Source organism: Ranitomeya imitator, chromosome 5 (genome assembly GCF_032444005.1).
Source record: "Ranitomeya imitator isolate aRanImi1 chromosome 5, aRanImi1.pri, whole genome shotgun sequence".
In the NCBI taxonomy this organism is placed as follows: domain Eukaryota; kingdom Metazoa; phylum Chordata; class Amphibia; order Anura; family Dendrobatidae; genus Ranitomeya; species Ranitomeya imitator.
The window spans coordinates 487,927,667-487,941,026 of record NC_091286.1 but is presented as its reverse complement, the minus strand read 5'-3'; the positions used below and the strand labels follow the sequence as shown (position 1 = coordinate 487,941,026).

Sequence of the window (13,360 nt, the reverse complement as noted above, 5' to 3'; positions counted from 1 at the left end):
ATTTAATTATCTCCTCCTGCTCTATAACTTTCAACATAATAGTTAATAATATCATGGACAGTTCTTCGCCCTGTAACCTCAAAGTGCTGGGGCCTTGGTTTCAAATTCCACCAAGGACAACATTTGCTCCCATTTAGGGTATGGGAGAAGACCAACACAATAATATACTGATAGGAAATGTAGATTGTGAGCCCCATTGAGGACAGTGATGATGTCTGAAAAGTGCTGCAGAATTAATGGCACTAGATACTGTAATCAAAAAAAATAAATTTCACAAGTTATTAAAAAGGTTAGGAAGCACATGTGTAACATATGCATAACTTATAATAAGGTCATGATATTTACCAATAATAGATTTATCAATTTGATTCCAGGCAGCAGTGTTGTCTCCAAGCCAGTGACCAACCCATTGTCCAGATGTTGGATATGTAGAACGAGAGATGACTATTCCACGTTCTCCTGTGATGCGGCGAAGAGCACTATCAAATATAAAGGATAATTTAATTTTCATGTTCATAATATGTAAATTTGAAATGAATCATGAATTTATTGAATTTTAAACTTAAAATTAAAGTCACAAATTGAACCTGTTATTATGACGGACCTCTTTTAATTATATCAGAAAGAAGCCTTAAAGATTTATGCAATTCAATAAAAGTGCACCAACTTAACAAATGGGGAAAATGGGTGACTGAAAAAAATGTATTTTCGACATTCTAATGTGTCATGATGTCAGTTATCAATAGCCCTTAAAAGTAACAATTTCATTGGGCGAAGACAATCTTAAAAAGATATTCCTGCAAAAACATTTATTGCCTCTCCAGTCTATGTTTTCCCATGATCATGGCAGAAAGTTTGAATGGACTGGAGATCAAGAATGCAGTGCTCATATGCTAGGTTTAAATAGAACGACAGTGCTTATGCTCGACCATCACTGTAACCAAGTATGGTCATGTGAGTGGTCCCATAGGTCAGACCTCCAGTAATCTAACATCTATCCAATAGATACATTGTTAATATTTTTGTCTGGAATACACCTTTAAATTTTGTTTAGAATAAATGCTTACTCATATGTGGGTTTTGCGTGTGACCATCCATATAAACTATGGACATCATAGTGGTTCACAGGAGTTCCATCGGGCAGGTACTGTTGACTCTCCATACATATTGTCTTATATATTAATCCTTCATGACGGTCACTTAATGCTGAGAGAAAAATAAAGCAAGAATGTACCACCAAAAGTAATTTTGTCATGATTTATGCACAGTTTAACACTTTTTATAAAATTTGTGACAACATTAGAAAGAGATTCTGCTAATTGCTAATTATTTCCTAAAGGAACACACTGAGCAAGACTGATACAGTAAATGTTACTTCCTTTATTCCCTATTACATGTATTGCCTGTTTGGATGCTGGGTAAACACTGCAAAATGCTTGTGCATATAATGTCCAGCTCATATTCACCTGGAAGCAATCTACCCGCCTTCTTTTCCAAGCAATACAGATAGATGAATTCCACATTCATCTAACGAAATATTAAATATACATTTATATTAGCTGTAAACATAGCTACCTGGCATATAGGGAGGGTTGTTCAAGGTTTCATCTCTGCAACCATGTACGGATCCATGCACAAAGCTAGCTGGCTCATTCATATCCTAAGATAGTTGACAATGAGAAAAGTCACTTAATATTCTTAAGCCATTTATGTATATAGTTGTGTGATGACTAAAGGATATTTTGCTGTCTATATGGCCATATAGAGCAAGATTAAATGGGTAGCTTGATTTCAAGTACACTATACTTAATAGAAGCCACAGATCTGAAGACATTCGAGAGCACTGTGTACAATTGTTATGTCATTCTTTACACTGTTTTTTGCCTTTTATAGAAGTAGACAGAACTAAATGTAGGGCAGTGTAAGCATGCCTTGTAAATCGGAGCAAGATTGGAATCCAGTGCGCGGACTGGCCGGTGGCTCTCCAAACCCCAGCATGCCAGCCGCATAGAAGTATGTGCAATTGTCGTGCTCAGGTCGGGAGTGCCGTTGGTTAGTTCGCGCTGTATTCAAATCTCGCTTCGATTTATATAGCCATCCGATTGCACCCTTAAACTCATTATCTACAAATTATGAGCTAGAGTTATTACGAATTTTTGTTCATGTGCCAGTCTTAAGGACTATTTTGGTAAATTGCTGAAACATAAATATTTCCACAGTGCAGATGCATGTGACATACTATTAATTAAATTTCAGAAAGGTACAGACTAACCTGCTTATTTTAATTCATGGCTTTCTTCTGCTATACCTATATTTCATTATTTCATGCAAGTACATAACACATATAATTCAATTCTAAATGATATTATTTAATAAAAGCTACAGTTTGTACTATATGTATGTCAAAGAACTCATGCTACTGTAATATTCATTTTAGATTGAATCAATTATTTTTAGCATAGAATGTTTAGATAATTTGGTTACTTGATGGTCATTTTATTTTTTCTGCAATGTCATTTTCCATTTTTGTCAAATGTAGATGCTCTAAAATAATGTTTTTATTAGTGAATTACAGTACATATCTTCATCCTCTCAAAGAACATCTGACTAATTAAAGCAAATGATTCAATTGTGGAGGCGTTATTATTTAGACAATTTTTAGTTTGGTGATTATTATATACTAGATGGCAGCCCGATTCTAAAAAATCGGGAGTCTAGAATCCATATATACTTTATTTATTCAAATGTAAGAATAATACAATTAATAAATAATAGTAAGAAAGAACAAAAATAATAGGCAGTATATGGAGAAAACACCAAACAAAAGTTCAAAATTGGTGTGAAAATGTCACTGAACCACTTCACAACTAAATATATATAGTTTTGGTAAATGGTATTATCATTTTTTTGACGAAATTCGGCAGGAGCTTGAAGAGCAACGTCATTGGGCCCGCCTCCACGCAGTAGAAACTTGCTGTGAGGTAAAAATTCAAAAATAACACCAAAATGGCGGGCGGAGTGTGTCACAGTACGGCACGTTTCTGATTGGTCGCTCGCAGCAGGCGGCAACCAATCAGACACTGGACACTGTTGACGTCACTTATCTCCGGACATTAGCTCCGGACATTAGCTCCGGACATTAGCTCCGGACATTAGCTCCGGACATTATCTCTGCACATTAGCTCCGGACATTAGCTCCGGACATTAGCTCCGGACAAAGCCACGGAAGTTGGCACAAATTGCAGGAAGTAGTATTCTAGGCAATTAATCTCCGGACATTAGCTCCGGACATTAGCTCCGGACATTAGCTCCGGACAAAGCCACGGAAGTTGGCACAAATTGCAGGAAGTAGTATTCTAGGCAATTATATATTAGAAATTCAAAGTGGCATAAATCTAAATGTTTCCACTGTTTTTCCAGCTACAAAAACTAAACCTCGTGTTTACATTTTGAATGGAAACCACAACACAGTGCCAAATCAGCCATATCACTTAAAGTCATTGGTAAGATATAATGCATCCCTTTAGTTTATAATGATGTCAAGTTCAGCCAAGTTGTGCGTTGTTTTGATAAAGCCTCCATTGCAGATGTGAGCAGTGTTGAAATAAGATCTAATTAATCTGAAACAGATGCATGGTTAAGTATTATCCATGATGATGATTATAGTCTAGTTCAAAAAGAAAATGTACTTACTATCCAAAGCCCATCAAATCTAATATGTTTGCTTCGATATTCTTCAATTTCTTGGGCCCACCATTTTGCAGTTCTTTCAAGGAAAAAGTCCGGGAATGCAGCATAAGACCTGTAGAGCTTTATAATAATAAAAATAATGTTACTTAACATTTCATTATTTTTTTGTTATCAAATTGTTTCTTACTTTTTCATTTTGCTTTTTTTCTATCTTTAATTTCTTCATCCTCCATGTGGCATATTATTGGGCTGAAGTAACAGCAAGCGACTAAGAATCTGAATGTCTTCACTAAGAAAAAGATTGTGTGCATGCAATGAGATCTCATGAGAGGCTTGGCCAGCTTGTCTTTGACTCTTGAGAACAGTAGATTGCAGCTAGTCCATGAAGGGTTGTACAGGAGGCCTTAAAGATAGATGCTATATCTGACTAAAAGTTGCTCATTATATTGACCGACTTTGGGACAGAAAGTAGAAGGTCCTCAAAAGTGAAAGCAGAAGAGTGCTGCAAAGCAGGCGTTCTCATGGAGAAAAGGCCAGGGCATACAATCAGAAGATAATCTTGTAGACTGTGTTGGCTGTGTGAAAATTCATCCTTGCGATGGGTGCTAGCTAAGATGCCAACAGATATGTAAGACTTCCGCCCTATTGGGCAGTGTGAGACTTCAGTCCCAGAAGAATTCATATTTGGGTCAGAGTGAGCTATTTGAAACTTCAGTCCTGAAAAAGCTTGCAACTACCTGATAGTGGTAGGTTGGCTGTTTTGTGGTAGTGGTCAGATCCAGAAGTGTGAAGTCAGTAAGCAGTGAAAGCTAAAGGGAAACATTTATAAACAAAGCTATCAGAAAATGAGTATTAAAGGGACTCTGTCACCCCATTTTAGGCCTATAAGCTAAGGCCACTGCCATCAGGGGCAAAGTTCTGCAGTGCACAGGCGCCGGGCCTCTCTGACCTTTCCCGGCACCTGCACACTGCAGTACTTTGCTCTGCCCTCAACAGGGCAGACAAAGTACGCCTGCATGGGAGCCGCGACAGGAAGCAAAGAAGAGGATGTCATCGTATGAAGATGGGAGGCCCCGGACCAGACCCCGATGCCCATCGGACCGCACCGCACCGGGACCACCCTTGGGTAAGTATAATCTAACTTGCTTTTCTTATATTTCAGGTTACATCAGGGGCTTATCTACAGCATTATACAATGCTGTAGATAAGCCCCTGATGGCGGTGGCCTTAGCTTATAGGCCTAAAATGGGGTGACAGATTCCCTTTAAACCAAGTAGGAACCATTCCTTAATTATGATGATAAAAACAGCCTTACAAAGGTTCAGATGGTTTACTCTGTTCTTGAAATATGAGATTAGCTATTAAGCTATTAGATTGTTTCTCTTCTATATAATGTGAAATGTTCCAGTGTTGATTAAAACTTTGCAAGTTGTAGTAAACATGTCAAGTTTAATTGACTTGTATTAATATAACCCTAAAGCCGTATTCTCAAGTTATTTAATTGCTTTAGTTAGAAATCTTTAAAATAAGCAAATTTAAATTTAACATGCTTTTTCTGTCTGCTTCAATGACAACTTTTATCTTTCATACTGTAGAGCTGATTTCCATGGAGTTTGGCCACTAGTACCTGTACAGACCATTGCCAAATGGCAGCAGATACAAACCAAGAGAGAGAGATTAAATATAAATATCCCTGCTTCCTCTCTCCAGTCCATTAATTTCTTTAGTGGCTGCCTATTACCTCCCTTTTTCTCTTTTTTCAACGTCTGTTGAGTAGCTGTCATAAATCTTGTAAAATCCCAAGCCCCTTAGCTTCAGAGCAGGTTTCCTAATCACATCAAGGCTCTCTCCAGTCTAGACCTGTGTGATTTTTTAAATGCTCTGTTATATTTCTATGCAAATATACGGTTGTGTGAAAAAGTGTTTGCCCCTTCATATTTTTATGTTTGTCACACTTAAATGTTTCAGATCAATATCGGACAATGATGACACAAGTAAGCACAAAATTCAGTTTTTAAATGAAGGTCTATATTTTTAAGGGAAAAAGAAATCCAAACTTACAAGGCCCTGTGTGAGAAATTGATCGCCCCCTAAACCTAACAACTTGTTGAGTCACCCTTAGCAGCAACAACTGTAATCAAAAGTTTTTAATAACTGGCAATGAGTTTTTCTAGAACTCTGGAGGAATTATGGCCTACTCATCTTTGCAGAATTGTTGTAATACAGTTATTGGCTTGTTTCCGAGCATGAATCATCTCTTTAAGTTCATGCCACAGCATCTCAATTGGATTATGATCAGGATTTTGACTAGGGACCTCCAAAGTCTTAACTTTCTTTTTCTTAAGCCATTCTTTGGTGTTCTTCTTGGTGTGTTTTGGATCACTATCCTGCTGCATTTCCCAAGTGTGTTTGATTGAGATCACTAACAGATGGCAGGACAATGTCCTTCAGGATTTTTTGATAAACAGCAGAATTCATGGTTGTATTTACCACAGCAAGTCTTCCAGGTCCCAAAGCAGCAAAACAGCCCAAAACATCACACTACCACCACCATATTTTACTGCTGGTATGATGTTCCCTTTCTGAAATGCTGTGTTTCTTTTATGGAATATGTAATGGAACATATACCTTCCAAAAAGTTAAACTTTTATCTCGTAAGCATACAAAGTATTCTCCCAAAAGTATTGGGGATCACCAATGTTTTCTGGCAAAACAGAGATGAGCCTTTATGCTCTTAATGCTCAGCAGTGGTTTTCCTCTTGGAACTCTGCTATGCAGCCCATTTTTTCAAGAACACTGACCTTAACTGAGGCATGTGAGGCCTAAAGTTCTTTGGATGTTGCTGTGGGGCCTTTTTTGGATAAGTAGTCCCTGTCCTCATCGGGTAATTTTGGTCAGCTGGACACTCCAGCCATTTGTGGATAATGGCTCTTACTATGGTTGGCGGGAATCTGAAAGCTTTAGAAATGGCTTTATAACCATAATTAGCAAATTGGGTAAAACCTTAAATGAACCCTCTCTAGAACGCTTTAAAATTTTACTTTTAATTTTAATCTAAAATGTGAACAATAAGGGTATAAGGTTCAGTCCCTAATCTGCCAAATTTATTTTTCTATTATCAAAGTGCTTACTGCTCTGCATTAGCATATTGCATAGCACCCCGGATGGCTTACAATTATCTGGCAGAATAGGATGGTATTTTTTAACACAACAGTCCCCACAACATGTATCATGGTGTTAGCGGCATCATCAAGAGATGGGGCATAGGCTTTGTAACCTTTTCCAGAATGAAAGATCTCAATTACTTTGTTTCTCCTTTGTTCCAGTATTTCTTTGGATTGCAGCATGATGTCTAGCTCTTGGGGATCTTTTAGTCTACTTCACTTTGTCAGGAATGTCCCATGTAAGTGATTTCTTCAATGAAAACAAGTATGGCAGTAATCAGGCCTTGGTGTGGCTAGGGAATTTGAACTCAGCTTCCCAAAAATGTGATAAATCACAGTTAATTTTTGTTTTAGGCGGGGAACCTCCCACATGTCTTTTGGAAAACTCAAGATGAGCCTAACAGCTTTTGTGTGTAAGCAAAAGGCTTTATTCTGCCCACTATTCCGTAAAGGCCACCTCTATGGAGTAGATGGCTTATTGAGGTCGTATGGACAGATAATCCAGTCTCTGCTTGGGAACTCTGCAGCTCCTTCAGGGTTACGGTTACCGTTGGCCTCTGCCTGTCTGTTTAATGCCCTCCTTGCTCAGGCTGAGAGTTATGGTGGGTGGCCCTCTCTTTATAGGTTTGCTGTGGTACCAAGTTCTTTCCATTTGATGATAAATTGATAATGGATTTGATGGCGTTTTGAGGGATCATCAGAGATCGGGTAATTTTTTTTTTATAACCCAGGAATGAATTGGACTTCTCAGCAACTTTGTCCCTAACTTGTTTGGCAATCTTCATGGTGTTGTTTAGCTAGTGATGCCTCTTTTTTACTGGTGATGCAGCCTCTCTGGCCTTTCAGAAAATATATGTATACACAGACAGACTATGTGATACTTAGAGTATACACAGGCGGGCTTCCTTTCATAAATCTTATGAGCTATGAAGTTATTTTCCTGCACCATAAGTTTTCAGGTGCTTTCATTGCCATTTTTTTAAATTTGATGTTATAATTACATTTATCCCTATATTTTTATCACTTCACTTCACCAACTTAGACTAATTATTGCTGATGCATTACACACAATTCAAATTAGAAAAATACTTAACCCTCCGTCACATACAACTGATCTGACAGGCGCTTCTCTTTTACTTTCATTTCTCCTTCCTCACCAGATTGTGAGGAAACCCCCTCCCTCCAGGTAGTTTCCTGTCTCTTGAAGGTCTGTGAAACCTGATATCACAGTTGGATTTCAGAGCTTCAGGGGAGAGGATATAGCTGCACAGATCTCTCAGGCTCATTGTATGTGAATACGTCACATTCAGTAAGGTTGGTATTTTATGTTTTTATTCATCACAATAGTTTATTTAGCTTGTTTTATGAATGTATAGCACAAAATGTGAGGATATTTCATAGAAATAAGGGAGATTTTATAAAAGAAAGTGTGCTGCTCAGGCATATACAGTAGTTCCCTAACATATTCCTTCTCTTGCTTCAGATTATCTGCTGAAATGGAGAGGAAAATGTACAATTTATCCAAACAACTTGATGTTGAGGAAGTAACAAACATGCTGTTAGATGATAGAGACCTCACACTCGCCTTCAAGTTCAGCTCAAAAGGTTCCGCCCAGAAGATGATGGTGAAAAGTCACCATCTGCACCACCTCACAAAAGAAGGAGATGCACCACCTGCCAAACGGAAAGCGGAACCAGAAGGCTTTCAAATTATGAATGTCTCAAATGTCATAAAGCAATTTGCCTGACACATGCAAAAATGGTGTGTAATTCTTGCTATTTGCTCTGCAAGTGTGACTTTTCTGGGGAAACCTCAGCATCTACTTCTGATTGAATATGTTTTTAATAGTACTTAACCCCTTCATGACCGGGGGATTTTTCGTTTTTCCGTGTTCGTTTTTCGCTCCCCTCCTTCCCAGAGCCATAACTTTTTTATTTTTCTGTCAATTTGGCCATGTGAGGGCTTATTTTTTGCGGGACGAGTTGTATTTTTGAACGACATCATTGGTTTTAGCATGTCGTGTACTAGAAAACGGGAAAAAAATTCCAAGTGCGGTGAAATTGCAAAAAAAGTGCAATCCCACATTGGTTTTTTGTTTGGCTTTTTTGCTAGGTTCACTATATGCTAAAACTGACCTGCCATTATGATTCTCCAGGTCATTACGAGTTCATAGACACCAAACAAGACTAGGTTATTTTTCATCTAAGTGGTGAAAAAAAATTCCAAACTTTGCTAGAAAAATAAAAAATTGCGCCATTTTCCGATACTCGTAGCGTCTCCATTTTTCATCATCTGGGGTCGGTTGAGGGCTTATTTTTTGCGTGCCGAGATGACGTTTTTAATGATAGCATTTCGGTGCAGATACGTTCTTTTGATCGCCCGTTATTGCATTTTAATGCAATGTCGCGGCGACCAAAAAAACGTAATTCTGGCGTTTCGAATTTTTTTCCCGCTACGCTGTTTAGCGATCAGGTTAATACTTTTTTTTAATTGATAGATCGGGCGATTCTGAGCGCGGCGATACGAAATATGCGTAGATTTGATATTTTTTTTATTGATTTATTTTGATTGGGGCGAAAGGGGGGTGATTTAAACTTTTATGTTTTTTTATTTTTTTTCACATATTTTTAAAAATTTTTTTTTAACTTTTGCCATGCTTCAATAGCCTCCATGAGAGGCTAGAAGCAGGCATAGCACGATCGGCTCTGCTACATAGCAGCGATCTGCTGATCGCTGCTATGTAGCAGAATTGCACGTGTGCTGTGAGCGCCGACCACAGGGTGGCGCTCACAGCGACGGGCAATCAGTAACCATAGAGGTCTCAAGGACCTCTATGGTTACCATTCACAAGCATCGCCGACCCCCGATCATGTGACGGGGGTCGGCGATGACGTCATTTCCGGCCGCCCGGCCGGAAGTGGTAGTTAAATGCCGCTGTCTGGGTTTGACAGCGGCATTTAACTAGTTAATAGGTGCGGGCAGATCGCGATTCTGCCCGCGCCTATCACGGGCACATGTCAGCTGTTCAAAACAGCTGACATGTCCCGGCTTTGGTGCGGGCTCACCGCGGAGCCCTGCATCAAAGCAGGGGAGCCGGCATCGGACGGTATAGTACGTCCGATGCCGGTAAGGGGTTAAGGTACCTTAAAATTAAGTTTGTGTTCAAAAATTTTCTTTGTACATTTTTTTGAGAGAGTCGAACTGGGGACTATTTGGCGGGAGTTTTGAAAAGTTTGTATTTCATAGTTATTAGTTTTAAGTTAAGTAAATGTTTTTTTTTTGCAACTGATTATGTGTAGTTTCTTTTATTACGTCCCTATGAAGGTCACTGATCACTTTTAGAGCACTGAAATTGCAAACATTAGATGATATAGGTATTTTTCCAGCAGGCGCCTGACAGGCACATTGTATGTGAACTCGTTAGTCCGAATATTGTATGTGACGGAGGGTTAAACACGTGGTTATGTAACAAAAAATGTAAAAAGCAAGGGGGTTAATACTTTCCCAAGGCACTGTAAGTGACTTCTCAAAGATCCATGGAGGCACTGCAGGATAGATGAAAGCTGAACCCACTAACCACACCTTGCATACTTATGAATCCCTCCTAGCTATTCAGTACTCAAAAAATTAAGTTCACTATGCCCTGCCCTTAATTTATTTTCAGAATCACATATGTCACACTACATGCAACCTCTGCATTTTTATCTCTAGCATATTAATCAACTCCTTTTTATCAAGGTGTATCAACTATTTTCAAATCTTAACATGTGTTACCCCCACATTGCTTATCTAAAGGATAATAAATACATATGATGCTAAGTAAAGAATAATCCATGTTTAAGTGGTTAGCACTGTAACCTTGCAGCAGTGGTGTCCTGGGTTCAAACCTCATCAAGGACAACTTGTGCAAGGATTTTGTGTGGGTTTCCTTTGAGTACTCTGGTTTCTTCCCACACTTCAAAGTCATACTTATAGAAAATATAGATTGTGGACCCCATTGGAGACAATAATGGTGATGTTAGTAATGTACTGTGGAAGTGAATGGTTGTACATATGCAAGTAATACAAATAAATAATTTTAGAGATATTAGAGTAACTTATTACCTGAACTTGTTCTTCCCAGCTTAGAGACTCATTAACAGTAACATTAGGAAAATCTGGCCAAACCTAGAAAGCAAAATAAATATGATACATTGAAAATAATAATAATAATAATAATAATAATAATAATAATAATAATAATAATATGTTTTATATATATTTTAGCAAATTTATTTTAATAAGAAATCTATGTATTCCATAATTATCAGAGGTTTTCCGTTATCATTTGTTGACATTTATCCACAGAATAGTTCATGATTATTAAACTGAGTCTGCAGGTAGCCCCATCATCAAGACTCCTAATAACTATAGATGGAGACCACATAAATCCTCTCATCGACATGTCTATGGAAAGGATAATTTTTATGAAGTGATAGCTGGTTATAAGCAGCCAGTCTGGACAACACTATAGAAATTACAGAAATAGCCAAGTGCTCTCTTATAAACTGAAAAAAATATTTAAAGTAATGATTTCTGGGAAATCCATTCAAAAAAAGACAGTGCATGCACAATTAAACACCTTTTTTCTGTACAAAGTTATTAGAGGTTCATGTTGCATACCATCTGTGTAAAGTACTGAGCCTGTACTCCCTAAAAACTATAGATTTTTCCAATGCTAAGCGTCTAACACTTATTGTACTTACAGTGGTTCACTATTAGAGTAAACAGTATCGACTCATACTTACTTTTCCCCAAACTATATCATTAGAATTGGGCCATTTGATAAATACATCATCTTGCACACCTCGGTCGAAGGCTGGATAAGGCTTGGTTTCATTTCCTGAAATAGCAGGATCCTAAATACATGAGAAAGTATTCCAGATTAGTTCATGAATTTGAAAATTCAGTTAAGTCAACTGTACCAGAGTATAAGCCGAGGCCCCTAATTTTGCCACAAAAAGTTGGGAAAACTTATTGACTTGAGTATAAGCCTAGGGTGGGAAATGCAGCAGCTACTAGTAAATTTCAAAATTAAAAATAGATACCAATAACAGTAAAATTAATTGATACATCAATTGGTTAAATGTTTTTGAATGTCCATATTGAATCAGGAGCCCCATATAATGCTCCATACAGTTTATGATGGACCCCATAAGATGCTCCATACCAAAAATATGCCCCATATAATTCTGCACAAAGGTAAATAATGGCCCCATAAGATGCTCCATATTAAAATATGCCCCATATAATGCTGCACAAATGGTTCATGATGGCCCCATAGGATGCTCCATAAAATTATATGCCCCATATAATGCTCCATAATGGTTGATGGCCCCATAAGATGCTCCATAGAATAATATGCCCCATATGCTGCTGCTGCAATAAAAAAAATAACATACTCACCTCTCCTCACTGGGGGCCAGGTGCCGGTGTCCTGAGCAGGAGGGGACACCGGTGCGCGATGGGGGCCAGGTGCCGGTGTCGCCGCTGGCTCACGCCCCCGGCACTTGCGATATTCACCTGTCCCCATTCCACTACCATGTGCCGCTGTGTCTTTTGTCTCTCTGCAGTTACTGTTTAGGTAAAGGGCATGCACTAACCACATCATCACACCCTCTGACCTGAACATCACAGCCAGAGGACACTGAAGAAACAGCATGGCGGTGGAATGGGGACAGGTGAATTTTGCATGGGTCACCCTCCCTGTCATACTCACCCTTCTGGCGTGGCCTCTGCACTTCCCTGCTTCTCCGTTATCCTGGGGTGGCAGCTGCTTCCAGTGCTGAGCAGTCACACGGTACCGTAAAGTAATGAATATGCGCTCCACGCCTAGTGGGAGTGGAGTCGCGTGCATATTCATTACTTTAATGAGCGGTACCACGTGACCGCTGAACACAAGAAGAGCTGCCGCGCCGGAGACATCTGAGAAGCAGAGAAGTGCAGAGACCGCACCAGGAGGGGGTGAGTATGATGTGACAGCCGCCGACTCCTGCGGCTCCCCCACCGACTCCCTAGGACAATGACTCAAGTATAAGCCGAGAGAGGCACTTTCAGCCTAAAAAAATAGGCTGAAAATCTCAGCTTATACTCGAGTATATATGGTAGATACTTCACTTCACATGGGTTTCACAACTCACTCATCATTTCCATAATTGAACATTATGTGCTGTGTGGATTTGATATGTATGGATATATTTCAAAATCAGATATGTAACTGACGATGCTTTCTTAAATCAATTATTTACAACATATCTATTCTATAAATGATTATGACTCACCAAGAGTATAATAAATCTCATTCCTTCCCCTCTAATTTTGTCCACCAGATTTGGTAGGCCTTGGAAGCTTTCACCCAGTGTAAAGTCCATCTGTCTCTCCATGTAGTCAATGTCAGCATATTGAACATCCTGCAGTGGTGAATAATACTTTAAACCACATCCTCATTTCAAGTACATTAAAATAT

General features: G+C 38.8%; 1 protein-coding gene across 2 annotated transcripts in view; it reads right to left on the bottom strand.

Annotated features, from left to right (window-relative positions):
• The window catches only part of SI (sucrase-isomaltase), a 427,600-nt gene that overhangs the window by 189,626 nt on the left and 224,614 nt on the right, over positions 1 to 13,360 (bottom strand). For both annotated transcript variants that reach the window (XM_069727394.1, XM_069727395.1), the window contains 7 exons: positions 13,176 to 13,304; positions 11,643 to 11,753; positions 10,960 to 11,022; positions 3,694 to 3,810; positions 1,576 to 1,660; positions 1,068 to 1,206; positions 346 to 479 (listed from right to left, as the gene is read on the bottom strand). In XM_069727394.1, the coding sequence (XP_069583495.1) occupies positions 346 to 479; positions 1,068 to 1,206; positions 1,576 to 1,660; positions 3,694 to 3,810; positions 10,960 to 11,022; positions 11,643 to 11,753; positions 13,176 to 13,304 (778 nt within the window). The remainder of the gene's footprint in view (positions 1 to 345; positions 480 to 1,067; positions 1,207 to 1,575; positions 1,661 to 3,693; positions 3,811 to 10,959; positions 11,023 to 11,642; positions 11,754 to 13,175; positions 13,305 to 13,360) is intronic.